The 27711-nt window shown below is 41.2% G+C and overlaps 2 protein-coding genes across 2 annotated transcripts; both read left to right on the forward strand.

The window, feature by feature from the left end:
- Positions 1-6093: 6093 nt before the first annotated feature.
- Positions 6094-10717, forward strand: LOC122422153 (60S ribosomal protein L37a). The gene is made up of 2 exons (XM_043438449.1): positions 6094-6098; positions 10351-10717. The coding sequence occupies exon 2, from the start codon at positions 10383-10385 to the stop codon at positions 10659-10661; it is 279 nt and encodes a 92-aa protein (XP_043294384.1). The 5' UTR covers positions 6094-6098; positions 10351-10382; the 3' UTR covers positions 10662-10717.
- Positions 10718-15662: 4945 nt separating this feature from the next.
- On the forward strand, positions 15663-26813 carry OSTC (oligosaccharyltransferase complex non-catalytic subunit). Its single transcript, XM_043438620.1, has 4 exons — positions 15663-15867; positions 20344-20437; positions 23072-23269; positions 26449-26813. Exons 1-4 carry the CDS (start codon positions 15729-15731, stop codon positions 26465-26467), a joined length of 450 nt encoding a protein of 149 aa, XP_043294555.1. The 5' UTR covers positions 15663-15728; the 3' UTR covers positions 26468-26813.
- The last annotated feature ends 898 nt before the right edge of the window (positions 26814-27711 follow it).

A 27711-nucleotide genomic window follows, 5' to 3' on the forward strand; every position in this document is an offset into this window, starting at 1 on the left:
TACCCATTCCAGTATTTTTGCCCAGAGAATTCCATAGACAGAGGAGACTGGCAAGCTACAGTCCATGGTGTCCGAAAGAGGCAGACACCACTGAGCGACTAACACACATAGCTCATCCACTTTGTTGTACAGCAGAAAATAGCACAACATTGAAAAGCAACTATACACCAATTAAAAAGAAAAAAACTAATCTCAGGACACATCTGCCAATAGCCATGTGTGAACATGAGTTAGTATGTTCCCTCTAGAACTATTTATATTTTAGCTTCAAAATTTCTGTCTGTGGGTTGAAAGACTGACTTCTGCTAAAGGAATTTCAAGCAGGTGAAGCTAGTAGTTCAACCTGCTAGGAGTCAAGGATCACACAAACTATTAAATATAAATACAAAGCTAACATGGTCATGGTCAAAGCAGGCTGAGATCACTAGCTCTTTACAAAGAGACGTCAGGGGCCCGAAGGAGGATTGTCGTAGGAAACTTCCCTTTCTGTTTTAAAAATCTGAGCATTGCCGTGTAGACAAGTCTAGATTCACTTAAGAATCTGCTTGGGAGTTTTTGTTTGTTAGTTTTGCTTAAAAAAAAGAACCAGAATTTACTGTCTCATAATTATGAAGCTAGCAAACTAAAATCAAGGTCTCGGCAGGGTTTTGCTCCCTCTGAGACTCTGCATAGAACTCTGCCTAGTTCCTGGGTGTTGCTGGCAGTCCTTAACATTTCTTGGCTTGTAGCCATATAAATCTACTATCTACTTCTGTCAGCCCATGGCTGTCTTCACATAGTGCCTCTAAGAATCTGCTGGGGAGATGTTTTTTGTTATTTATTTATTTTGGCCATACTGCTCAGCATGCAGGATGCGATATCTTAGTTCCAGCTCAGGGATTGAACCCTCGCCCCTTGCAGTGCAAGTGCAGAGTCTTAACCACTGGATCTCCAGGGAAGTCCCTGGGGAGATGTTTTAAATGCAGATTCCCGAGCCCCACCTAAAGTCACTCAGTCGTGTCTGACTCTTTGTGACCCCATGGACTGTAGCCAGCCAGGCTCCTCTGTCCGTGGGATTCTCCAGGCAAGAGTACTGGAGTGGGTTGCCATTTCCTTCTCCAGGGGATCTTCCCAACCCAGGGATCGAACCCCGGTCTCCCACATTGCAGGCAGACGCTTTATCCTCTGAGCCACCAGGGAAGTCCCACCTAAGACTTCCTCAATCAGAATCTCCGAAGATCGGGCCAAGAACCTGAATTTTACCAAGATCACCCAGTTGATCCTCACAGAGACGGATCTTGGACCACCCTTTCCCAAGTTATGGTAGAAAGGACAGCTGGCGCTGAACAACACAGGTTTAAATTGCGCAGGTCCACTTAATCATGGATTTTTTTAAATATAGAAACTACAGTACTACAGGATCTGCAGTTGGTTGAATCCACTGATGCAAAACCACAGATACTGACAACCGACTGTAAGTCATGCTCAGATATTTTCCAACCCCCTGTGTTGTTCAAGGGTCAACTGTGTACAATTTGGTGTTAGACGAATATGGCTCTAAATCTTAAGTCCATCATTAACCAATTAGGTGACTTTGAACAAGTGTCTTCCTTTCTCTTAAGTCTTAGTCACCTCACCTATAAAATGAAGACACTGTAACTTCAGAGGTTCAATGAAATATCCTGTGTTGTCCACACCCTAGAATGCATGATATTTTCCTGCTTCTGGTCCCAAAACTGCCTTCTCATATATTTATGGAGGAACACACACAGGGCATGAAGATGGTCACTATGGAGTCTTCTCATTTGGAATGATTAAAGACAAGTGATAACTTTGGAAATAGAGTGAAAAGGTAAGTGATATCCTCTTCTAGCATGTTTTACCCAGAATGATTTTCTTTCCCTCTCTTTGTTAAGGAATTATACCCATACCCCGCCTGAAAGTGCCAAGCTGTATTTGATTAGTTCTGGGCAGAAGCATGTTAGGGCATCTGAAAACCACAACTGGAGACATCTATTCTGATGGGCCTAATGCTCTGGGTATTTCCTTTCAACCAAACTTGGGGGTGGGGGGTGGGGAAAGTACTTTGATATAATGTACATATGGAAATATTTTACAACATTCTTAAAAAGTTATATATTTTATTCGGTATATATAAAGCATACTTTTCTCTTCACTGTGTGCAAACATGGATAAATCAATGTCTTCCAGAGTCCCTTGTCATTTCCAAGCTAGAATTGTTTTGTTTTGTTTAAATCAGTTTCAGCGCCTAAAAGGACCGAACTGACAGCCCCAGAGACGAGCCTCTTTTCTCCAGGCTTCTGGCAGACAGCAGGAGCAGCTGCTGTTCAAATGTCCCCCAAATAGCTCACCTCTGGAAAGATGGTTTCTGGAGGTGAGAAGGAGCTTTGATTTCGCCTCCACTCTGAACCACTCACTCAGGCCTTTGGTTTTCAGGCCTCTGGCCACCTTTCACATGTGCAGCTAAATAGTGATCTGCATTCTGGCTTGCATGCTTTTGAAAAGATTAAAGTCTCTTGCTTTAAATGCCATTCCTAATCGTGGGGTAAAACATTCCTTGGAAAATAATCTTCATCACAAGAATTTACTAATAGTGATTACTTTCAGGGGAAAGGGATGGGGACAGGAAGGAGATGATAAGCGGGAGATGGCATTTGATTTTCATGTTTTTAATCCTTTGCACTCTGAATTTCATAACTCTGAACAGGTGATCTTATTTGGAAAAAAAACCCAAACAAGCAGGAATCATCTGTACGAAGGTGCTGGAGGCCACTGTTGCTATTTATTCTTGAAAAATGTCTACATTGAAAATGAATTCTATTAAGTTTACTTTTCAAACCTTAACTAGAAATTTTCCCTTTTTTAGGATTTAATAACTAAAACTTGCCAGACAAACACACATTTCTGTTCTCGCTTTTATAAGTCTGTATGATTTGCAAAGCAACTAAATATAAAAGTAAATATCCTGGGTTTGATATTTAATTCATCTGAAAATACTGCTTTCACAAGATTTTCCTTTCATCATGAAAAGAGTAAACCATTCGCATTTTAGAGATAGGCTTGACTGTGTGAGAAGCAGCCTTTTCCATTTGCGTAATATTTCATTGCACTTATTTGATCATGGCATTGAGGCAAGTTTCTTTTAAATAAGTTTGCCTTTTCATTATGCCAGTGAATAGTTTTATAAATCTCAAAGTATCGAAAATACATTTGGGTGAAGTTAAAACTATAAAGGACTGTGATTTTTATAAAAGAGAACTTCTGCCCTGCTGTGGCCACAGAAAGGAATTACATGTGGGCAGCCGTCAGAAAAATGGTTCTTGAGTTGAATTGCAACAGCTTTGCAGGAAAGCTAAAAAAATATATAACTTATATTACAAATAATTGAAGAGTACTACTACCATCACTGAGTGAGTGAGTAAAAGTTGCTCAGTCAGGTCTGACTCTTTTCGACCCCTTGGACTGTAGCCCATCAGGCTCCTCTGTCCATGGAATTCTCCAGGCAAGAATACCGGAGTGGGTAGCCATTCCCTTCTCCAGGGGATCTTCCTAAATCAGGGATGGAACTTGGGTCTCCCGCATTGCAGGCAGATTCTTTACTGTCTGAACCACCAGGGAAGCCCATATATATCTAATTAATTCCATATATTAATTAATTAATTCTTAAAAATCTGATCCTATGTTACACAGTAATCCACTCTTCACACTGGCTGTCTCAAAGTCTTTACCTCTCTCCTCAGCCTAGCACTCACTCCAGGTTGTCTAATAATATCTGAAAGTATGGAAACCACTAGCTGTGAGCTTCTGGCGCTCCCTTGCCCTCTTTGGCACATTTAAACTTTAATGTACGTAACAGCGTGGGCTTTGTAATCAGGTAACCAGGGCCACTTTTGAACTATGTCAAGTTTAGTATGTTTTCAATCTCTATAAACCTCAGTTTCCTCACCTGGAAAAATGGAATCAATAATGCCTATTGGATTGTTTAAATATGACAGCTTAACAGGACGCTTAAGTGTTGACTGACTTCCTTATGCCATTAACCTTCTTGCTGCTCTCTTTCTTTAGACGGTTCAAATCTTTCCCAAGGTAAGCTTCACCCCTGGTGGGCTCCCTCCACATGCTCTCACCACGGCCCTAATATTGTTCTGTTACTTAACCGCCTCTCCTTCAGTCCCTGCCTGTCCACAATTTTCTTTACCCCATCTTATACAAATGTACCCAAGTTCCCACCATCTTTGAAAACCCTTCTCTGCTACCACCTCCTCTTCCTTTCATACCCAGCTGTATTGGGAGGCATAGACTCTATATTGATTCACTACTATTTTTTTTTTTTAATTCCCACTCACTTCTTTCCTCTGCAGTCTGGCTTCTCCTGCCACCATAGTACTGAAATTAACAAATTAATCCACCAAACCTTGATCATGATACCATATTCTAGGACTGTGCCTAGTCATGGAGTCAGATGATAGTGTGCAGTCAGCAAAATACTCACTGGTCAAAAGTTACCAACGCCCAATGGTCAAACCCAGTGGCTTCTGTTCGGTTTCACTCTGTGTGATTTGCTGGAGACTGGCCCTCCTGAGCTTTCTCTGCGCCTTCTCTCCCTGGGCCCTTTGATCTTGCTGTATCTACTTTGTAGTAACCTCCTAATCATGTGGATGATTCCCTTGGCATCGTCTTTGGCTCTCTTCCCTCTCACTCTTTTAACTTTACTCTGTGAACCTCCTATAATTATCTACATTCAGTGGATGAGTCGGGGCACTTTTCTGGGAAGAGAGCTCATAGCTTATATCAGCAAGGATATTTGAGATCCCTCCAAACAAAAGCCCTGCCTGCTCCCTTTCATATTTCATAGTTCATCCACTGCTATGGCTCCCACCATTACCCAGTCGCTGCTGACTCCTGGATCTCTAAACCTAGCCTCTTTCCCAACCCTACTAAGGTCCAGCCCTGCAGGGTCCTTCTAGAACAGCAGTGCTCACCAGCAGATGGCAGGACCTCAGCCTCCTGCTCCCTGCATCTCTGAGGGGCCGCTGTGTGGGCTGGGGGTGATGGGCAGGGAGTGCACCTATAATCAAAGTCCCTGGGGGAAGCGCTTCGACATGGCTCTTGTATCCATGTAAGCACTGCCTGACACCTGCCATTTCCCCAGCCTCCTCCTCCTGCTCCAGGAAAACCTTCCTGTTTGGTCCAGCCCTTGGACAAAGCTGCAGAGTTGCCTGGGCCATTATTACACAGTTCATTTTTACCAAGCCTCGTATCTATTTGTTGATCAAATTCAACTGATTTTACCTGTGAAAGATGCTTTTAATCTGTCCATCACGACCAAGCTCCCTGCTCTTTCCACTCCCCAGTCTATCACACACTCATCATCTCCCACCTAGAGTCCCCATGAAGGTCCTGAAAGGTCTCTGTGCCTCACATCTTTCTGCTGTTTCATCTATCTTTCAAACACACAACTGACTATTTCCATTAAAAAACTAATCCTTCAATTTTTTTCCCCTTTTTTAATTAATTTAATTAATTCATTTTTACATGAAGGATGATTGCTTTAGAGTACTGTGCTGGTTTCTATCAGACATCAACATGAATCAGCCACAGCTTCAGTGGTTTTCTAACTGCCTACATAATAAAATCTAAATGCGTCCTGAGAACCCCTCTACAATCCAACCCCATCCTTCCCTTGTGAGTAGTATCCCCAACCATTCTTCTTTCACTTTCTGTCATACACAACCACTCATCCTCCTTTGTACTCTTCCATCTTTCTTCCTTATCTCAGGCTGGTCCTTGTTCCTGAAAAGCTTTTTTCCTGACCCTTAAGGAATCCAGCTCCTCCTTCTATGTTCAGCTCAAATATGAACTCCTTGGTAAGCCTGCCTTTTCCTACCTGAGATAATGACTCCCTCCAGGATTCTCAAAGCAAACCTCCAATAAGCATGACCTTCTCAGACAGCACTGCCATTAACTGGGTATGTGTTTCTCCTTTGATTATAATGCCAGTTTCTTGGGGGCAGGAATCAGGCACCCCTCATTGCACTGAACAGTGCTGTCTCTGCTACATGCTCCACAGACACCTGAAGAATGAATAATGGTGAACAGTATTATGACCAGCACTATTGCTTGCCCTCACTGGTTCCCACCTCTCCTAAGAAGTAGGCAGATGCTTTCAGAGTATACTCACAATGTCCACAAAATAGGTATTAAACTATGGAAAGAAGGGATGAGATAGAAAAGAAAGGAGATAGTAAAGAATAAAAATGAGCCAAATTTTGCTTCTGACCCAACTTACTTCTCTAGTTAGCAGTGAGGCTGGAGTCTTAATGGGCACTTTTGAGATGTGTTCAGTTTCTTAGAAAGAGCACCCTGCCTGCAAAGTTGAGAGAAATGGAGCAGGAGACAATGTAGGTCTGGACTATTAAATGCTGGGGAAGATGGAGAGGAGAGGACAAACTAAAGAAACATTAATTAAGCACAATTGTTAAGATGACGCACTGAAGGATCAAAAGAGATAGAAGAGCCAAGGGTTTGCTTGTTTTTTGATTCATTCAACTAATATTTAATGAGTCCTACTATGGGCTTCCCTGGTGGTTCAGATGGTAATCTGCCTGCGATGTGGGAGAACCAGGTTCAATCCTTGGGTTGGAAAGATCCCCTGCAGAAGGGAATGCAACATATTCCAGTATTCTTGCCTAGAGAATTCCAAGGACAGAGCAGCCTGGCTGGCTACAGTCTGTGGGTTGCAGAGTTGGATACGACTGAATGACTAACACACACACACACACACACACACACAGTATGTGCCAGCACTGTGAGAGATCCAAGGTGACATTTCAGTGCTAAAAAACACATTGACCCCGTTTAATGGAACCACTGAAGTGTTCCTTGGTGGAAATATTCCTCCCTTGGGACTAAACCTTCTAGACCAGCAAAGCCTAAAGTTGTAGGGAATAGGAAGCAAAAACTTTACTAGTACTTGACTAGAAGTAACAGTGAGTGGAGTCGTTCCCACCTTCAACACTTGACTCCTGGGCTGGTAAATCCTGGCTATAAGAGAAGAGGCATCAGACACTGACCACTAATTTACAGCACATGCTGCCTCTCAGAAGACACTGTCCTAGCCCTAGAAGGTGTTGACATTAATCTGGAAGCATAACTGAGTTTTCAAAAGGCCATTCCACCATTCACAGAGCTGCTTCCAGGCGATGGTACACTTGATAAGACCGTGAATTCCATAACAAGAGCCAGTCACCACAATCCACATGCTGTCAGACAGGTTTCTTTGCTAGAAGCAGTGCTATGTGGGCCACCATGATACTGATTAAGGCATTCCTCAAGTCCACACAACAGTGATTTTGGTAGCAGCACGGTGGGCCAGGAAAGAAAAGTTGTATGCAGTGTAAACATCTATTTCAGTAAGAACTAAGTGCTACTGGAAGTGTTCCTGTGTAATTAACCTGCTGCCAAGTGGGTGGCTCATGCTCCTGGAGAACCACGCCAGCCTGTGGGCTCATTGCTGATTTCTGCTGTTGGCAGTTGGGGCGCTCAGCAGTGGCTCTCGCCGGATCAGCCTTGATGAGTGAAAGTCCATGCATAACTTCCACCTGTGCCGCCACGCCCTTTGTGGACCTGCTGGACAAGGACAGGAGTGACTGGGGAAAGAAGATGACTAATGTCCACAGGAAGGGTCATCTCATCCACCTAAAATTCTTTCCCTACACAGATGGCTATTTGGTGGAAATTCACATGGGGTACAAATATTTTCATACTTCATGCCAATACAGAGAGGTTTATCCATATGTCTCTCTTCCAGACCTCCTCAACACCTTTCCAGTTGTATTCATTTTAGTTCCCTTTAGACATCCACTTACCAAATGATTAGCCACTACCAATGAGTCAAAATTCCCCAAGCCAGGCTTCAACAGTACGTGAACCGTGAACTTCCAGATGTTCAAGCTGGATTTAGAAAAGGCCAAGGAACCAGAGAACAAATTCCCAATATCTGTTGGATCATTGAAAAGGCAAGAGAGTTCCAGAAAAACAACTACTTCTGCTTTATTGACTATGCTAAAGCCTTTGACTGTGTGGATCACAACAAACTGTGGAAAATTCTTCAAGAGATGGGAATACCAGACCACCTGACCTGCCTCCTGAGAAATCTATATGCAGGTCAAGAAGCAACAGTTAGAACTGGACATGGAACAACAGACTGGTTCCAAATAGGAAAAGGAGTCCGTCAAGGCTGTATATTGTCACCCTGCTTATTTAGCTTATATGCAGAGTACATGATGCGAAATGCTGGACTGGATGAAGTGCAAGCTGGAATCAAGATTGCCGAGAGAAATATCAAGAACCTCAGATATGCAGATGACACCACCCTTATGGCAGAAAGTGAAGAACTAAAAAGCCTCTTGATGAAAGTGAAATAGGAGAGTGAAAAACTTGACTTAAAACTCAACATTCAGAAAACTAAGACCATGGCATCCAGTCCCATCACTTCATGGCAAATAGATGGGGAAACAATGGGAACAGTGAAGGCTTTATTTTTGGGGGCTCCAAAATCACTGCAGATGGTGACTGCAGCCATGAAATTAAAAGATGCTTGCTCCTTGGAAGAAAAGTTATGACTAACCTAGACAGCATATTAAAAAGCAGAGACATTACTTGGCTGACAAAGGTCTATATATTCAAAGCTATGGCTTTTCCAGTAGTCATATATGGATGTGAGAGTTGGACCATAAAGAAAGCTGAGCACCAAGAAATTGATGCTTTTGAACTGTGGTGTTGGAGAAGACTCTCAAGAGTCCCTTGGACTGCAAGGAGATCAAACTAGTCAATCCTAAAGGAAATCGGTCCTGAATATTCATTGGAAGGACTGATGCTGAAGCTGAAGCTCCAACACTTTGGCCACCTGATGAGAAGAACTGACTCTTTAGAATAGACCCTGATGCTGGGAAAGATTGAAGGCAGGAAGAGAAGGGGATGACAGAGGATGAGATGGCTGGATGGCATCACAAACTCGCTGGACATGAGTTTGAGCAAGCTCCGGGAGTTGGTGATGGGTAGGGAAGCCTGGCATGCTGCAGTCCATGGGGTCACAAAGAGTCAGACACGACTGAGTGACTGAATGGAACTAAGGTCAGACAATGCCAAATTGGAGATGGCTGGTTCAGGTTTCATGGGGACTTGTTGCCCTTGATTAATAGTTTAGCCTCCACTATGACCCAGTGGTGAGCCAGAAGCTATTTGTCAAAGGAAATTATTTACCTGCTAAGGATGACATAGATTTGCTCTAAAAGTCTATGGCTTCATGCTGTGATTCACCTCAAGGGGCTTGTCAAAAAATTCATAGAGCATCCCTACCTGCCGCAGACATCATAAATCCAATATCATAAATGATATTGGATCTGCTGAGTCATAAGGCTCAAGTGACAGAGCAGTTTAGTAAACTGGCAGGCTGGACCTGTTGCATAGTCTTTGCTTGTTCTCGGTCTTACTCAAAACAAGCAGCTATTGGACTACTCACTAAATAGATTGGAATAGCATGACTAAATGAGGTATATGTTGCCTCCAAAATCCTAAGTGGTTCCCTAAGCATTGTGCAACTTGGTGGAAGGAGAAGTCAGATGCAGTAACTATATGTATAGTTTGCAAAGACCTTGGAAGGAATATCTCACATGTTACAAAGTACTGCGTGCACGCGTGCTCAGCTGTGTCCAACCCTTTGCGACCCCATGGACTGTAGCCTGCCAAGCTCCTCTGTTTGTGGGATTTTCCAGGCAAGAATACTGGAGTGGGTTGCTATTTCCTTCTCCAGAGTATCTGCCCGATGCAGAGATTGAACCCAGGTCTCCTGTGTCTCCTGCATTGCAGATGGATTCTTTACTGCTGAGCCACTGGGGAAGTCCACCAGCAGCTTAGGGTGGCAAAAAAAAGAAAAGAAAGGAGCAAGGATGGGGACTCTTTGACCCTGAATATGTTTATTTCAACTGTGCATTCCAAAACTAATCCCAGGATCCTCACTGCCTCTGGAAGGAGAACTAAAATGAGAGCACTGATGAAGAGAAGGGGCTTCCCCGGTGGCTCAGCGGTAAATGCAATGCTGGAGACACAGGTCAGGAAGATCCCCTGGAGAAGGAAATGGCAACCCACGCCAATATTCTTGCAGAAAATATCCCATGGATGGAGGAGTCTGGCAAGCTGTAGTCCATGGGGTCGCAAAGAGTCAGACACAACTGAAGCAACTTAGCAGGAGCACGATGAAGCAAAATATTTCCATATGTGTTTCTGTTGTTACAATGGGCATGTACCTATGTTTTACTTACTAATTTTCAAAGTTGAAAAGAATGACAGCGCTCTTGGGCTCGGATCTAGGTTGCGTTAACATGGCGAAACGTACCAAGAAGGTCGGAATCGTGGGCAAATACGGGACCCGTTATGGTGCCTCCCTCAGGAAAATGGTGAAGAAAATTGAAATCAGCCAGCACGCCAAGTATACCTGCTCTTTCTGTGGCAAAACCAAGATGAAGAGAAGAGCTGTGGGCATTTGGCACTGTGGTTCCTGCATGAAAACAGTAGCTGGTGGTGCCTGGACCTACAACACCACTTCTGCTGTCACAGTAAAGTCTGCCATCAGAAGACTGAAGGAATTGAAGGACCAGTAGAAGCACCACCATTTGATAATGTTGCTAGCCTATAATAAATGGGTTAATTTATGTAAAAACAAAAAAAAAAAAACAAAAAAAAAAAGAAAAGAATGACAGCAATAGTGATAAAATCTACAATTGCGTGTTGTGTTGGAAAGAGTTTGTATAGATCATGATACATAATAGTGATTCACACAGTGCCTGGCAGAGTTATCACTCAATAAGCACTGAGTTGGGGAAACAAACATTCTCATGTTTATACAAAATCCAGAAGGGAAGAGCATAGTTCAAGAGACTGTCATCTAAACTGTAAAATATCTTTGGAAATAAACCTAGGATAAAATTGTATATTATTCTCTGATTTTAAAAAAGTTACTAATTTCCTATCTAGTCTATATTTAAATAAACTGAAGTTAGTAGTATTAATAGCCTTGATAGCTCTGGTTTGTTTAGAATTTAGTTAAAAGCTTATTTGTGGACCCTTCCTCTGGTGGTCCAGGTGTTAAGAATCTGTGCTTCCACTGCTGGGGCGTGGGTTAGATCCCTGGCTGGAATACTAAGCTTCTTCTGCATGCTGAGCAGCCAAAAAAGCTCCCCCAAAACAAAAAACTTATTTGTAGGGTTTACCTTCTCTTTTGACTGGCTGAGACATTCCTGATTTCAAGGCTTTTTATTAAAATTTTTTACACTAAGTATGAACATCTTAGTAAATACGTTTTATGCTTGTTTCCTCCTTTGAGTATGGATTTGATCATGCACAGCAAGAATTAAGTCATTTTTGCTTTTATTTGTAGCTTAAAATGATAGGCTCTGCTATACAAAATGTGTTTTTTTTAATCCATCAACTCTGATTTTACTGAAAAACAGCTGGTGGCTGGGCAGGCAGAGGGACATTGCCCCTGCCCGGCTCGCAGTTCAGGGTAATAAATGATGTTTCAAGTATTTGTTTCTTTCAACATTTGTCCTACTTCATCTACATACAATAATCACCCACTGAATTAGATTCTGTTTACTTAAGGGCATGCCCTAATGCCCATGCTTATATTCATTATTTGTTTGGTTTTCAGTCTCAAAGTTTATGTTGTATTAAAAAAAACATTTTCTATAGGAAGATTATTGGTTAGGACACAGATGGTAATAGATGTGCATATTTGACTCATGAAAGATTTCTTTTTTTTACCTGGCTTGTAGAATATTACAAACTCAAGTTGAAAAATATTTGAAAGTTTAAGATGTTAAAAATAATAATGAATTGGTTCTTGGAACAAACTTTTAGGATAAAGACATGACAGTAATAATTTGGTATGTAGGTGAATATGATATGTTCTGACTTTAGTTTTATTTTTTATTAGAAAGTTGGTACTTTTAAAAACTTCTGTGCCTTATCCACAGTGTATATGGACTTATTTGGCCCCAAGATATATAAGAGGAAGGATAAGTATATAAACTTGTCTCATTTCAAATATCTTAAATCTGGTTTATGTTAGGGCAATGGCCTTTAGTTCTCATCCAATCACACAATATACCTTTTGAGTTTGTTTTACTTCCTAAGCTTCAGTCTTGTCATATGTGAAGTGGTGACATTAGTAATTACCTAATAGAATTGTCATGAAGAGTAAGTAAGAACTAATGTAAATGACAATATAATATCTGCCAAAAGGTAAGTTAATTAACATTAGCTTCCCTTCAGAAGATATGAAGGAAGCTTAAAAATTTTAATTTATATGTTTTTTCTTATTTTTTTCAAGGCAACATATTTTTAATTGTTCCAAAGTTTTCCTTATTTATAAAACTATGGGAATTTCAGAAATATTCTGCTGTATAGTCCCTAGAAAAACTTCCCATGTATAAATGCTGGCTCTGGTGTAACCAGCTTTTATTATTGGTGTTATTAGTGGCTCTCTCATAATCTACAATTAACATACCTTCCTAATACACACTGGGTAAGGCTCTGGGGAGACTCTCACTGGTAAACAGTAAGGGCAGCAAGCCTTGTCTATATTTAGAGTGAGATGCTACTACATTTTATAAGTATTTTTATTATTATGGTATTTAAACAATTTCTCTTTAATTGAGTCACTAAAAGTGCAGAACCAACGCATGCCATCCTGTAAAAAATCATGAGCTCAGCAACACACAAAAACATAAAAACATGGCTCAATTATAAAGGTGTCAGTCTGTGCTGGATTTATAATCAGTCACTCTTAACCCAAAAGGAAACAGACATTTGCAGAATCTTAAGAGAGTAAATGCAGAGTTCCAAAGAATAGCTAGGAGAGATAAGAAAGCCTTCCTCAGCAATCAATGCAAAGAAATAGAGGAAAACAACAGAATGGGAAAGACTAGAGATCTCTTCAAGAAAATTAGGGATACCAAGGGAACATTTCATGCAAAAATGGGCTCAATAAAGATAAAAGTGGTATGGACCTAACAGAAGCAGAAGATACAAAGAAGAGGTGGCAAGAATACACAGAAGAACTGTATAAAAAAGATCTTCACGACCCAGATAATCACAGTGGTGTGATCACTCACCTAGAGCCAGACATCCTGGAATGTGAAGTCAAGTGGGCCTTAGGAAGCATCACTATGAACAAAGCTAGCGGATGTGATGGAATTCCAGTTAAGCTATTTCAAATCCTAAAAGATGATGCTGTGAAAGTGCTGCACTCAATATGCCAGCAAATTTGGAAAACTCAGCAGTGGCCACAGGACTGGAAAAGGTCAGTTTTCATTCCAAACCCTAAGAAAGGCAATCCCAAAGAATGCTCAAACTACCGCACAATTGCACTCATCTCACACACTAGTAAAGTAATGCTCAAAATTCTCCAAGCCAGGCTTCAGCAATACGTGACTGAGAACTTCCAGATGTTCAAGCCGGTTTTAGAAAAGGCAGAGGAACCAGAGATCAAATTGCCAATATCCGCTGGATCATTGAAAAAAGCAAGAGAGTTCCAGAAAAACATCTATTTCTGCTTTATTGACTACACCAAAGCCTTCGACTGTGTGGATCACAATAAATTGTGGAAAATTCTGAAGGAGATGGGAATACCAGACCATCTGACTTGCCTCTTGAGAAACCTATATGCAGCTCAGGAAGCAACAGTTAGAACTGGACATGGAACAATAGACTGGTTCCAAATAGGAAAAGGAGTCTGTCAAGGCTGTATAGTGTCACCCTGCTTATTTAACTTATATGCAGAGTACAACATGAGAAACGCTGGGCTGGAAGAAGCACAAGCTGGAATCAAGATTGCCAGGAGAAATATCAATAACCTCAGATATGCAAATGACACCACCCTTATGGCAGAAAGTGAAGAGGAACTAAAAAGCCTCTTGATGAAAATGAAAGAGGAGAGTGAAAAAGTTGGCTTAAAGCTTAACATTCAGAAAACTAAGATCATGGCATCTAGTCCCATCACCTCATGGCAAATAGATGGGGAGACAGTGGAAACAGTGTCAGACTTTATTTTTGGGGGCTCCAAAATCACTGCAGATGGTGACTGCAGCCATGAAATTAAAAAACGCTTACTCCTTGGAAGGAAAGTTATGACCAACCTAGATAGCATATTAAAAAGCAGAGACATTACTTTGCCAACAAAGGTCCGTCTGGTCAAGGCTATGTTTTTCCAGTGGTCATGTATGGATGTGAGAGTTGGACTATGAAGAAAGCTGAGCGCCGAAGAATTGATGCTTTTGAACTGTGGTGTTGGAGAAGACTCTTGAGAGTCCCTTGGACTGCAAGGAGATCCAACCAGTCCAACCTAAAGGAGATCAGTCCTGGGTGTTCATTGGAAGGACTGATGCTGAAGCTGAAACTCCAATACTTTGGCCACCTCATGCAAAGAGTTGACTCATTGGAAAGGACCCTGACGCTGGGAGGGATTGGGGGCAGGAGGAGAAGGGGGACAGAGGATGAGATGGCTGGATGCCATCACCAACTCGATGGGCATGAGTTTGAGTAAACTCCGGGAGTTTGTGATGGACAGGGAGGCCTGGTGTGCTGTGATTCATGGGGTCGCAAAGAGTCGGACACGACTGAGCGACTGAACTGAACTGAACTGAAGAGGGTATATAAAAAAGAAAAACTAAACAGAAAACAAAAAAAACTTTTTAGGCCATCTAGTCCATCCTCAAAGACAAATTCTCCACCAATTATTTTCATCCGCTTGGACTGTAAATATCTAGCCCAGGCTATATACGATGGTGCCTTCCACTAGGGTGGTAAATATGGAATGGAGAGAAGTGGATGAATATATATATGAATATATATATATATATATATAGTAGTAGTACAACCGAAAAGATTTGTTGATACTTTGGACACGGAGGTTTCTTAAAGAGAGAAACCAGGAGGATTTAAAGATTTTCGGCCTGAAAGATTTTAACATTTACGAAGAGCACACGGGTTATTTAAAATAGTATTTTGGTTACTTCAAGGTCTCCGCTTTAGGCATCTTGTGGCGATGACTTCTTGACATTTGTGATAGATCTAAATTAGATATATATTTTCAAATCTTATAAAATATTAACTTACCAATTATTATTAACAGTTGCTATTATTATTATCACCACTGCTACATCAGGAAGTAAAAGCTCAACAACCTAGGACTTTCTCAAACTCTGAAAAACCCGCTAATAAAAAAAGACAGTATTTCTCAAACTTCCCCATTCATCCTCGGGCTCTGGGAACCTAGAGCGCTCCGCGTCCAATCAGCTTCCAAAATCCGCGGCGTCTGGGAGTGGGAGGGGCTCAGATAGATTCCGTTCCCTCTGCTTCTCCGGCTTGGCCACGTCTGAAGACCTGCAGGTCCTTGAAGGTAAACAAATCACCTGTTTATTCACTGGCAATAACTGAACTTCTTATTCAAATTTCTGCTTCACAAGATTCTATAATACAGAGTTTTGTGTCACGTCACTTATCCTTTTTTATAGTCCCTTCTTTTCTTCTGGGGGTGTAAACACTGCCTCTGAGCGTTACGGACCTGCCGATCGCTTCCCTGCGCACGCGCCGCGGAGAGGGAGGGCGGGCCTGTTTCCGGGTGGCGCGTGGGCTGGAGGCCGACAGCTTCCCCTGCCGCCGCCAACATGGAGAGTTTGTACCGAGTCCCGTTCTTAGTGCTCGAATGCCCGAACCTGAAGCTGAAGAAGCCGCCCTGGGTGCACATGCCGTCGGCCATGACGGTGTACGCTCTGGTGGTGGTGTCTTACTTCCTCATCACCGGAGGTAACTCGGCCTGCCTGGGGCCCGAGAGGCGCGGAGAGCCGGCCCGCCCTGGGGGCGCGTCAGTTCCCTGACTTTCAGCCAGGGAAAGCATCGCTCTGCTCTCAACCATTTCGGAGGGTGGAGGGAAATTCTGGGGTCCTAAGTGTTCACCGCCCAAAGGTTTCTTTACCCTCACGCCCGGTCTTCTATCTTGAGAGGTCTCGTGTTCCCTATCCCATTGCCTTGACTTTCCTGGCCTCTTAGCCAAATGATCCGATTTGAATAGTGTATTTTTCAAGCCCAGATTGTTGCTGTTTTATTGTATGCCATGAGTTACTTAACAAAGGCCCTGGGATAATCTGTTCTGGCCCATTCTATATCCACTGTTGATCAGGAGGGTGTGGGACTTCCACCTTCTCTTTGTCTGTGGTCCCTGGAACTTTTGTAGAACTTAACAGTCTTTGGATTTGTTAGCTCAAACCTAAGGCTTCGTGTCGCTCTCTCCTCAGTCAGCAAAACATATGAATGGAATCTTCCGAAACCACGGTTTTGATAAATGCTTGAGGTTGGCGATAAATCTTCAGAAGCTGTCGTATTTCAGAGCGCAGAAGTGGATAATTTAAAGAATAAGGGGAATAGCATTACTTTTGAACACTTCTGCATTATCATCTTATCCTATTCTTTACAAAAGGGGCGTCGCTTTATATAGTGGTGAGTTGGCAATCCGGCTGCAGTCTTTTCATAGCCACCACCCCTTCAGCATTTCCATGATTTACTCAGCACTGTGCTACTGCACTTTTGGATTTTGGGAAGTGGGGAACTTAATTTGGAAATGATAAAATTAAAACTGTACAGATTAGGGACAGCGAGAGCAGATGACTCTATTTTTAAGGGAATAGTCGGAGACATCGTCATTTTCATAAGCCGTTTTGTGAGAATAATTGGCACTGAAGAGGGAAGTATCTGAAATTCAGGATTAGTTCTAGCATGAACTTTTAGGTTTACCTTCCTTCCAATTCTAGGATAATGACAGTTAATTTATGTTCAAAATAAGTTACATTTAAAATACTTTTTATGTTGCTAAGATACTGTCCTAGCATAACATTAGCATTAACATTTGCTCAGCACATTAATAGGGGCTGGACTGAATAAACAAAATTTAAAATGCATGTTGCTTTTAAAAAAAAACCCTTCATCTGCTAAAAATCTTCCCTGTAACCCTTAACTCCCTTGGAGCCAGGGCCTTTACTGGAAACCTCACAGTTTTCATTCTGGCCCCTTTTTCCCTGTCGATTTTTATAATGGGGAGATTCTTTGCCCTAACTTCTGGAGGAAGTGAGAGGACCCTTTTTAGTGGCCAAGGCCATGAGCTGTCTCATATGGGAGTTGGTTTTGCCACTGGAAAGGAATCACCTGAATACTGAGTGTACCTTTATAAATAAACGATATTTATTGCTGAGAAAGAGTCAGCAAATAAGGTACTGAGTCCCTATTAAGTTCTAGGTGTTAAGTACTGGAGAGAACAATGAATATAACAGATAAGGGCCCTGCCTTCCTGATGCTTATAATGCCATTGGTTGAGACACATTAAATGTCGTGTCAATTTTTCTCCATAACATTTTTTCCATTGCAGATTGCCACAAGTGCCTTGAAGGAAAAGAAAAAGAGGTTTTGAAAAATAATCAGAGTTAGGAACATCATTTACATTGGAGTCCCTGAGAAAATGACATGTTAGCCAAAATCTGATAGATTGGGGGAAAGGGTATCTGGGCAGAGGGAAAAGTTTGAACGAATATGGACGAAGAGACCAATTAGGTGGGTTTTATAGTTGACTTAGGATGGTGGCAGCAGAGATGGAGGAAGATACAATGAAAGATATCTTGGAAGCAGAATCTTGGTGATGATTGATTGGATGTAGGGGGAGAATGGCATGAAGCACTGAGTAGGCGGAAGTGTCATTTTCTGAGAAGACTAAAGAAATAAACTGGTTTTTTTTGGTGGGGAATGGTGAACCCTGAGGTCACTTTGGGATATATAATAGTTGGACAGAACCAACTATAATTAGTTGAAAATGTCAAGTATGCAGATAGGAAGTGGGAAAAGAGGTTTGTATTGAAGTTAGTCAATAATAGATGTTTTTGGAACCTCTCCTATAAGCCAGATATTGAAGAACAGAGACAGAATTTCTGTCCTTAAGGAGCTTCAGTTCAGTCGCTCAGTTGTGTCTGTCTTTGCAACCCATGGACTGCAGTATGCCAGGCTTCCCTTGTCATCACCAGTTCCTGGAGTTTGCTCAGACTCAAGTCCTTTGAGTCGCTGATGGCATCCAACCATCCCATCCTCTGTCGTCCCCTTCTCCTCCCGCCTTCAGTCATACCCAGTGTCGGGGTCTTTTCACATGAGTCAGTTCTTCACATCAGATGGCCAGAGTATTGAAGTTTCAGCTTCAGCATCAGTCTTCCAGTGAATATTCAGGACTGATTTTCTTTAGGATGGACTGATTTTCTTTAGGATGGACTGGTTGGATCTCCTTGCTTACATCTAATTTTAATGGTGCTAACATTTGATAGGTGTTGGCACATTGAGGATCATTAGCATAGAAAAGCCATGTGAGGGGATTAGTTCAGTTGGGAAAAGAATGTAGAAAAAGAAGAGAATAGTGGATCAAGCCCTAGGGAACTCTGAATGTTTAGTGGTTTTATAGAAGAGGAGGCTCAGCTGGAGAGAGAGCAAGAAAAACACGGACAGGAGTGTCACAAAAGCCATAAGAAGCCATCCCTCCCACCCCCCAAGAAAATGGATTTAGTAAACTGGATGGAGTGCTACTAGGAAGCCTTCTAAGATGAGAACTGAAAATGTCCTTTGAATTTGACCACAGCAAGGTCATTGCCCACCTTAGCAAGAGTAATATCAGTGGTGGCAGAAGTCAGATTGGAGTGAGTTAAAGAATGAAGGGTAAGTGAGAAAGTGGAGACAGCAAGTTTAGCAAATTCTTTTTCTTTTCCAGAAAGAAGCCTGGCTCCTTTTCTAAAAGGAAGCATAGAAAGAGAATGTTAACTAGGAGGATCTGGTGTCAGGGAAAGGTTGATGTAGGGAACAGGAGGTTGATAATGCAGGAAAGAGAGGAGCTAGCCAAAGGAACAGTCTTTGAGATGTTAAGGGTGTGGAGTCCTGATGATTGCAAAGGGGATCCCATGGTGATAGGAGGAGGGACTCTTCCTCTGGTGTAGCTGGAGGGAAGGAGGTGAGGATGGAAGCTGGTTCCAGTTTGTGGATTTGATGGTGAGGTAGCATTAGGGAATTCCTAAATGGTGGTTTTGTTATCAGAGGTGAGGGAGACAGTCTTGCTATGCTTAAAAAAAAGCTAAAAATGAGGATGGTGGAAAACAGTGGAGAAGATAAAAGAGTAGATGTTGACAGTGGGAGATTTGGAAAGCAGTGTTGATGGGCATTAACATAAGTGGTCATTAAGACATAATGAAAGATATTAACATTAATGATCATGTGTCTCCAATATTGCCAGTCTGCCTAATGATATGATTTTAAAATGTCTCATTTTACTTTTAAGCAAGAATAATTCTCTAGTTAACTCTTAATTATAGAAACATATCCAAGCATATGTGTAACATTTTTCTTGAATTAGAAATAGCCTTTAATGTTAAATCTCCTTTATTGTGGAGTCATTCTTGAGTTTGGAAACAGTTACTGAATGAATTCTGTCATAAAATACCTCTTTTTGGAGATAATTCTGATTTACAAGTCTTTCTAAAAACACTGAGTTGAATTTCTGAATGGTTTATCTGAAGTGTAGGAGATAAGCTGGGCCTCATTTCACTGTAATAATACATTAGAACAGTTCTGTTTGAATATAAATGCATCTTTGTAGACAGATACTTCCTTTAACTTCAGTATCTTTCTATGAATGGGCTCCCAATCTTCTCTAACACTCAGGCTCTAAGATTTCTCTGCTCAGTCGCTCAGTGGTATCCAGCTCTTTGTGACTCCCATTGACTGTAGCCCGCCAAGCTCCTCTGTCCATGGGATTGTCCATGCAGGAATACTGGAGTGGGTTGCCATTTCCTTTTCCAGGGGATCTTCCTTACCCAGGGATTGAACCTGCATCTCCTGCTTCAGCAGGCAGATTCTTTACCACTAGCACCACCTGGGAAGCCCCAAAAGGAAATATTATTTAAATACAAATGAACCTCTAGAGACAGATGGGCTTCCCTGTTGACTCAGATGGTAAAGATTCTTCCTGTAATGCAGGAGACCCAGTTTGACTCTGGGTCAGGATGATCCCCTGGAGAAAGAAGTGGCTAACCACCCCAGTATTCTTACCTGGAGTTATTCCATGGACAGAGGACCCTGGCAAGCTACAGTCCATAGGGTCACAAAGAAGCGGATGCACCTGAGCAACTAACACTTTCACTTTAGAAATAGATAAAAACTAAATAAATTAGAAATCCAGTCTAATCTATGTTGTTATCTTTCATTTAGGAATAATTTATGATGTTATTGTTGAGCCTCCAAGTGTCGGCTCCGTGACTGATGAACACGGCCATCAGAGACCAGTCGCTTTCTTAGCCTACAGGTAAAAGATACCATTTTGAATGATTTGATGGTGGGAAAGAAGATTGCTGGGGCATGCCTGCGTATTTAAAATTATGGCACAACCTATTGGGTCAATTTGTATTTTGACAATAGTTGTTTTAAAATGCTAAATTTAGAGATTGTAGGAAGTGGACAAGAACAAGAATAAAAGTATATTATCCGTTTATCAGGAAATAGTTCACAGTGGTGGACATAATCACTTATTTAAAGGAGGATATCAGTTTAAAATATGTTTATTTATAGGCTGTTCTGGGGTCAGTAAACTGGAACGTATTTATTTGTAAATAAAGCTTTATTGGAGTTAGGTACAACCATTTACTTCTGTACTATCTATGGCTGCTTTCAAGCTACTGTGGTGTGACACAAATTATCTGGCTGACAAGCCTAAGATATATACTGTTTGGCCAATTAAGGAAAAATGTGTGGGGCTTTGCTGGTGGTCCAGTGGTTAAGAATCTGCCTTTCAATGCAGTTCGATCCCTGGTCAGGGAAGATCTCACATGCTGCAGAGCAACTAAACCCATGCTCTCTGCACTCGAGAGCCCTTGCATCTGGTGAAGCCCCTGCGCCTAGAGCCCAGGCTCCGCCGCAAGAGAGTAGCCCCCAGTCGCTCCAACTAGGGGAGAAAAGCCCTCAAACAGCAGTGAAGACCCAGCACCGTCAAAAAAAAGAAAAATTGGACCAGTGGATTATACTGCTAAATAAGAAAAATAGTATTTGAGACTTGGGAGGTCCTGTTGTTTATTTCTCCTCAGCAGTGTTTGTTGTGGAGTGAAGTGAAAGTCACTCGGTCGTGTCCGACTCTTTGTGACTGTATGGTCCATGGAATTCTCCAGGCCAGAAAACTGGAGTGGGTTGCCATTCCCTTCTCCAGGGGATCTTCCCAACCCAGGGATTGAACCCAGGTTTCCCAGATTGCAGGCGGATTCTTCACCAGCTGAGCCACCAGGGAAGCCCAAGAATACTGGAGTGGGGAGCCTGTCCCTTCTCCAGTGGATCTTCCCAACCCACGAATCGAACTGGGGTCTCCTGCATCACAGGTGGATTCTTTATCAGCTGAGCTGAGCTACTAGGGAAGACCCTATACTGTTAAATAAGAAAAATAATATTTGAGACTTGAGAGTCCCTGTTGTTTATTTCCCTTGAACAGTGTTTGTTGTATTGCCTTATAAAATCCACTTGGTAGCTGTCTACCTAAAGATAGCTCTTCATTTGTATTTGTGTGTGTGTGTGTGTGTGCTCACTCTCAGTGGTGTCCAACTCTTAGCGACCCCATGGACTGTAGCCCGCCAGGCTCCTCTGTCCATGGGATTCTCCAGGCAAGAATACTGGAGCAGGTTGCCACTTCCTCCTCCAGGGGATCTTCCCCACCCGGGGAATGAACTGGCATCTCCTGCATTGGCAGGCAGATACTTTACCATTGAGCCACCAGGGAAGCCCCATATTTGTATTTACAGTTACATGAATGGTATTCTATGCAGAGAATATTCCTGGAAAGATTACTGTGATTCTCTGCGAGGAGGGGGGATCTGGGTGGCTGAAGATCCTGCTGGTAGGGAGACTTTTCACAGGGTTGATGTTTGAATTTGAATTTTGAAACTGCTGCATGTGTTGTTTTCAGTTAAAGCAATTAGTTTAGCAAATAAATGTGTATGTACACATACTACACACATACATGCATATACTTCCTTTACATGTGCCTTTGTATAAATCCTATCTTTAACAGAGAAATTTGCCTTTTAGGGGTCCGTGAACTCTTGAGAATTTGAAAGCTCTTCATCCCTAGAAAGAGGCTTCCCAGGTGGCGCAGTTGTACAGAATCTGCCCGTCAGTGCAGGAGATGCAGGAGACTTCAGGTTCAATCCCTGGGTCAGGAAGATCCCCTGGAGAAGGACATGGCAATACACTCCAGTACGCTTGCCTGGAAAATTCTGTGGACAGAGGAGCTTGGCAGGCCACAGTCCATGGGGTCGCAAAGAGTTGGACACAACTGAGCACGCACATGCATCACTAGAAAAATCATATGCCCGTATATACAGAAACTTAAGAGTTTATAGGTTACTGGAAATCTTTGTGGAGGTCACGAAGCCTTAATTAAGAAAACTTGCTTTTAAAAGTTTCCCTTTGAAATAAGAGGTTTGTTAATTACTATAAAACTCAAGAGACATTTCTAACCAGTTCAAAATTTGAAATTGATAGTAGACATTTAAATAGCATAACTTTTAAAAGCAAAACTAAAGTTCTGAGTAAAAGGTTCATGTACCTATAGTAGTTGACTTTTTAAGCTAATAATTAAAATGTGCATATTGATTTTACATAGACAGTTGTGTTAGTTGAATTTTAAAGTTTTTTTTGAGCATAAACTCCATGAAGACGAAAGATTTTTCTCTTGTTTTATTCATTGTTGTATTTCCAGAACCTAGAACAGTACTTGATACATAATAGGCTCTCAATAAATATTTATTGGAATGAATAGCCAGAAATATGGTAAAATACTTAAGAATAAAAAATAAGCACAAAAACGTTTTAGCAGAAATAGGAATTTCAATCTGAGGAAAAAGCTTTTTATTTTTCTGGAAATTTTCATTGACTGTTTTGCTGTTTTCTTTTTCAGAGTAAATGGACAGTATATTATGGAAGGACTTGCATCCAGCTTCCTGTTTACAATGGGAGGTTTAGGTTTTATAATCCTGGACCGATCCAATGCACCAAACATCCCCAAACTCAATAGGTTTCTTCTTCTATTCATTGGATTCGTGTGTGTCCTGTTGAGTTTTTTCATGGCTAGAGTATTCATGAGAATGAAACTGCCGTAAGTTATTCAGTGCTTTGTATAATCAATATCTTAACTTGCAAACTGGTAAAATAATTATCTGGATCACCTGAAATCATAGGAGATTTAATTTAACCCTCATTTAAATAGAGGAACATTTTGAGAACCAAAGAAATGTGTGACTTGCTTAAGGTTAGTTAGTAGCAAAATGGAAACAAATAGATCTTCCTATTATTTCCATGTATGTTCATGAGAAAGTTATTTTGCTGTAGCATCAGTGCCCACTGATGGAGACTTTTCTCTACAAGTGCTTTTTGTTTAATCTGTAGTATACAGAGGAATTCCCATCGTAGTAGTAATAATAATAGTATTTTCAAGCCATTAATTGCTGCTGCTTTCTGAATATTGCTAGGAGCAAAATCCATTAAGCCTTGGACAGAAAAGGAGACTGTCATATATATATTACATTATTTATACTCATTCATAAAGCTTACGTTATCTTTGGAACAAAAGTAAGTTGGTTTGGGAATTCCTTGGCGGTCCAGTGGTTAGGACTTGTTGGCTTTCACTGCCCGGGCAGGATAGGATAACAGAGCTGAGCTATCTCTGGCTTAGAAAAAAATTTTGAAAATTGTTTAATTCTCTGGATTGCTTTCATCTTACTTTTGTAATTATTTATGTAAAACATTTGTCTTCTGCATTCTGTAGGCCAGTTTCCAAGATAGTTGACTAAGATCTAATAACAGTAAATAAGAAATAGGAGTATACTCTCTGGGTTTCAGGTATAGATAGATATAGTCAAAACAGAACAATAGTCTAAACAAAAAGTTGCTGATTTCTATAACTTATCAAGAAGCCAGATCTAAGGTTTCAGTTTTTAAGAGGAGGGACTTTATGGTCCACTCTTTGATATGGTTTCTCATCTACAGCTCCTACTGCCTGGTACCTTGAGTGTGGAGTGGGGAGAAACAATGGACAGTTTTAGAAAATAAAGGGAAGCAACAGTATTGCATTTTTGGCATATTTTCAGGCCCCAGAGAGTTGATGAACCAGGTCTGTGGGCCTGCAGATTCCTCATGAGGGGTGTGGTTACTACCACCAGCAAGGAAGGAATTTGTTTTCTTGGGCATAGATTCTCTTTGATGTCCCAACATGTATAAGCAGTTAGATATGTAATAAATGAGACAGCAACAACAGAACAGTAAAAAACCCCAGTAACCAGGAATTTTTTCACATCAGGTAAGTTACCAGCTTCTGAGATAAAAGATGGCTATGCCGTAAGATAACTTCCAGGGTGGCACTCACCTCACTTTCGCCAAGAATCTGATATCCTTAACAAGAGGTACCTTGAGAAAACAATAGCAGTGAAATGGTACAACCTGCTTTATCTTTTCTGATCTATGCTTTTTAAAAGACCTGATGTCTTTCCTACTGACATAGTTTTAAACATTAAAACATGGCTTTATTTGATGCAGAAGCATAGGTCACACACTAATTACAAGGAAGAATACCACAGCATATAACTGTATCAAGAGATAAATGTCCAAAAGTATATGTTTGCATATCAACACATGCAGATGACCAACAGCTGTCCCTAAAGTCTCCTCGGTTCTTTTATTTCATAACGTGAGCTAGCTATTGAGCAGCTTCCCTTGGTGCCGACACTGGTGGACACTTTTCTTAGAATCTTCTTGAACCTTTTATTTCCTGTGAAGCTTAGGTCTTTTTTTGTTATTGTTGTTAAGAATTGTCTGACAGAGATTTTATTTTATTGTAGGTTTAATCTTTTTTTTTTTTTATAATGGAGTATGGTTGGTTTACAGTGTTGTGTTAATTTCAGGAGTACAACAAAGTGATTCAGTTATATACGTACACGTATCAGTTCTCTTTTAGATTAAGTACTTGGGAAGCTTAGGTCTTAAAGTATGCTTTTTGTGAAGTACCAGGCATTACCTTAGCAAATTTATGTGGAGATCTTCAAAATCAATATATAGGTTAAGAGCCTTTTTATTTTTTATTCAACCTGGATTGTCTCAGGGTTGTGAGATTAAAGTTCTGTATCTCTGTGCTCAGAGTGTGGATCTGCCAGGCTGGTAGAGCAGAAGGATGGGGATAAATGAAGTTCTAAAGAGATCAGTTAGGCTGCACATAGACCCAGGACCTGTAGGGAGTCAGGTGGGTCTAGGAACTGGAAGGAGGAAAATCACATTCCTGAGTGTCTGCGCTGTGTCAGGCATGATGTGAGGTATCAACCCCATGGCGCCACCTTAGAGAGGAAGAAACTTGAGACTCTGAACTAATAATAGCTAATGTTTGTCAAGTGCTTACTGCTGTGAATAGCAGTTACTATATTGGTAGATTCTCTTATATAATCCTTAAAATTCTCTGATGTAACTCCATTTTACAGATGAGAAAACTGAGGTTTGCCCAAGCTTATCTACTCATGTTAGAAGCAGGGTCAAAAGCAGAGAAGTTCTAAAGGCATCAATGAGGACAGGATGTTTTCAACCCTTTCTTAATATGGATAGTTTTACACAGCTTTTCTATTTCTCTCTTGATCCTAATAGGTTGCAAGAATTTATTGCAAAAGAAAAAGTTTGGAACTTTATAAAGCAGACTTTTAATACCTGACTTTAACGGGAATTTCAGGGCCTGCCTTGTGCATTTAGTAAAAGGATCTCCTGTTTGAACATTGTGAAGTTTGACTTGCTCAACAGCGATAGCTAACACCCCTGCCACCGTCAGGACGTTTCCTAAAGAAAGAGGCGCAGGGTGCGAGGGCTCCCTTCCCAGGCATGAACAGCTTCTGGGCCCTCCATCTTTTCCTTTGTTAATAGTAGGCTTTTTAGGATATCAAAATGAGCTGCTTTCTATGAAAAGCTTTGTGACTTTTGTTGGAATTGTGAGAGTCCAAAGGAAATGGATTCTAACTCTTAGCTTTAACTTTTACATAACATTTGCTTTTCTTTCTTTTCTCATCTGGCGTCATTTAGCATATTGGTTTATAAATTTGTCCTTTGAAGGGGAAGGATAATGGAACCAAGGCCCAGTAAGGTGTTTATTTATTGAGGGGGCAAGATATGAAATAAGAACCATAACGAGGAATCACACATTTATATTTTCAGATTGTCCTTTGATTCATCATAAAATTTGTTTGGGACACTTTGAAATGTTGCTTCCTTTTCACTCTTTGTGTTTATAAATTTTATGTTTTACAGGGGCTATCTGATGGGTTAGAGTGCCTTTTGAGAAGAAATCAGCAGGTACTGAATTTGCTTCTGTTAATGAAATTTTAAAGGCTGTACCAGTCCTCAGATACGAAATACAGAGAAGGATGAAAAGCAGCAAAAAAGAAACATCTACTGAAAACATAGGAAGCATATTGAAGCATGGACTAGAATGCCTTCTTGGTGTCAGAGACAAGCTTATCAGTATTTTTTCCTGCTGGCCTTCACTGATGTACCAATGATGTTAAGTGACATTTTCGTTTTTGTTTTGTTTTGTTTTTTTCATTTCTTAAAATGTACTTCATTTCTATAGCTATAATATTGAATAAAGTGATTATTTTTTACAAATCCCTTAACATTTTTTGGAGGTGACTTTTCTGACCTTCAGAAATTAATGTAAAATCAGGATGCGTGATCCCATAAGCTGAGAACTCTGGACAGCTGATCAGCTTGACCAGTGGTGCTTTGCCTTTGAACAGAGTGTGTGACAGTACATCATTTCAGATATGTGTGGAAGACTGTTTCAGGAACAATGATGTATGAGAGGAGCAGAAATAAATAGTTTTTATAATTAACGTTTTGTTTTTTTTTCATTGACTGATGGTATTAATCTTCAGTCTGTGATTAATCCACTCCCATCCTGTAACTGTCAAGCTACTGTTGGTAGCTTGACGTCCCCAGGTATAGGTGGCAGGATGCCTTATGAGGCGTCAGCTCCATATCCCTATGAATATTCAAGCACGGGCTACGAAGTCCTGTCTGTTTTAAATCTGATTGTGTTAGATGAAGTTCCCTTCAGGCATTCACTTCCAGTAATTCATACAATTTTGAGCACATAAAAACATCTGTAGACCAGTCTGGTCTCCCCCTAATTTCTTCTAGCCAGGGCTTTGGGTTCCCCCCAGCGCGCTGAGCCTGCATGCTCGGTTGCTTAGTTGTGTCTGACTCTTTGTGACTCCATGGACTAACCTGCCAGGCTCCTCTGTCCTTGGGATTTTCTAGGCAAGAATGCTGGAGTGGGTTGCCATTTCCTCCTCCAGGGATCATCCTAACCCAGGGATCCAGCCTGCATCCCTTGTGTTTCCTGCGTTGGCAGGCGGATTCTTTACCACTGTACCACCTGGGCAGCCTGTAGGGAACAGACTTGTGGTTGTCATGGAGGTTGGGAGAACACTTCTCTGGGGTCTCAATTCTTACCCTAAGATCTTTAACTTTACAGTAAAATTTCTACTCAGTTGGATTTTTTCCCTTCTA

The sequence above is a fragment of the Cervus canadensis genome, chromosome 19 (assembly GCF_019320065.1).
Source record: "Cervus canadensis isolate Bull #8, Minnesota chromosome 19, ASM1932006v1, whole genome shotgun sequence".
Lineage (NCBI taxonomy): Eukaryota > Metazoa > Chordata > Mammalia > Artiodactyla > Cervidae > Cervus > Cervus canadensis.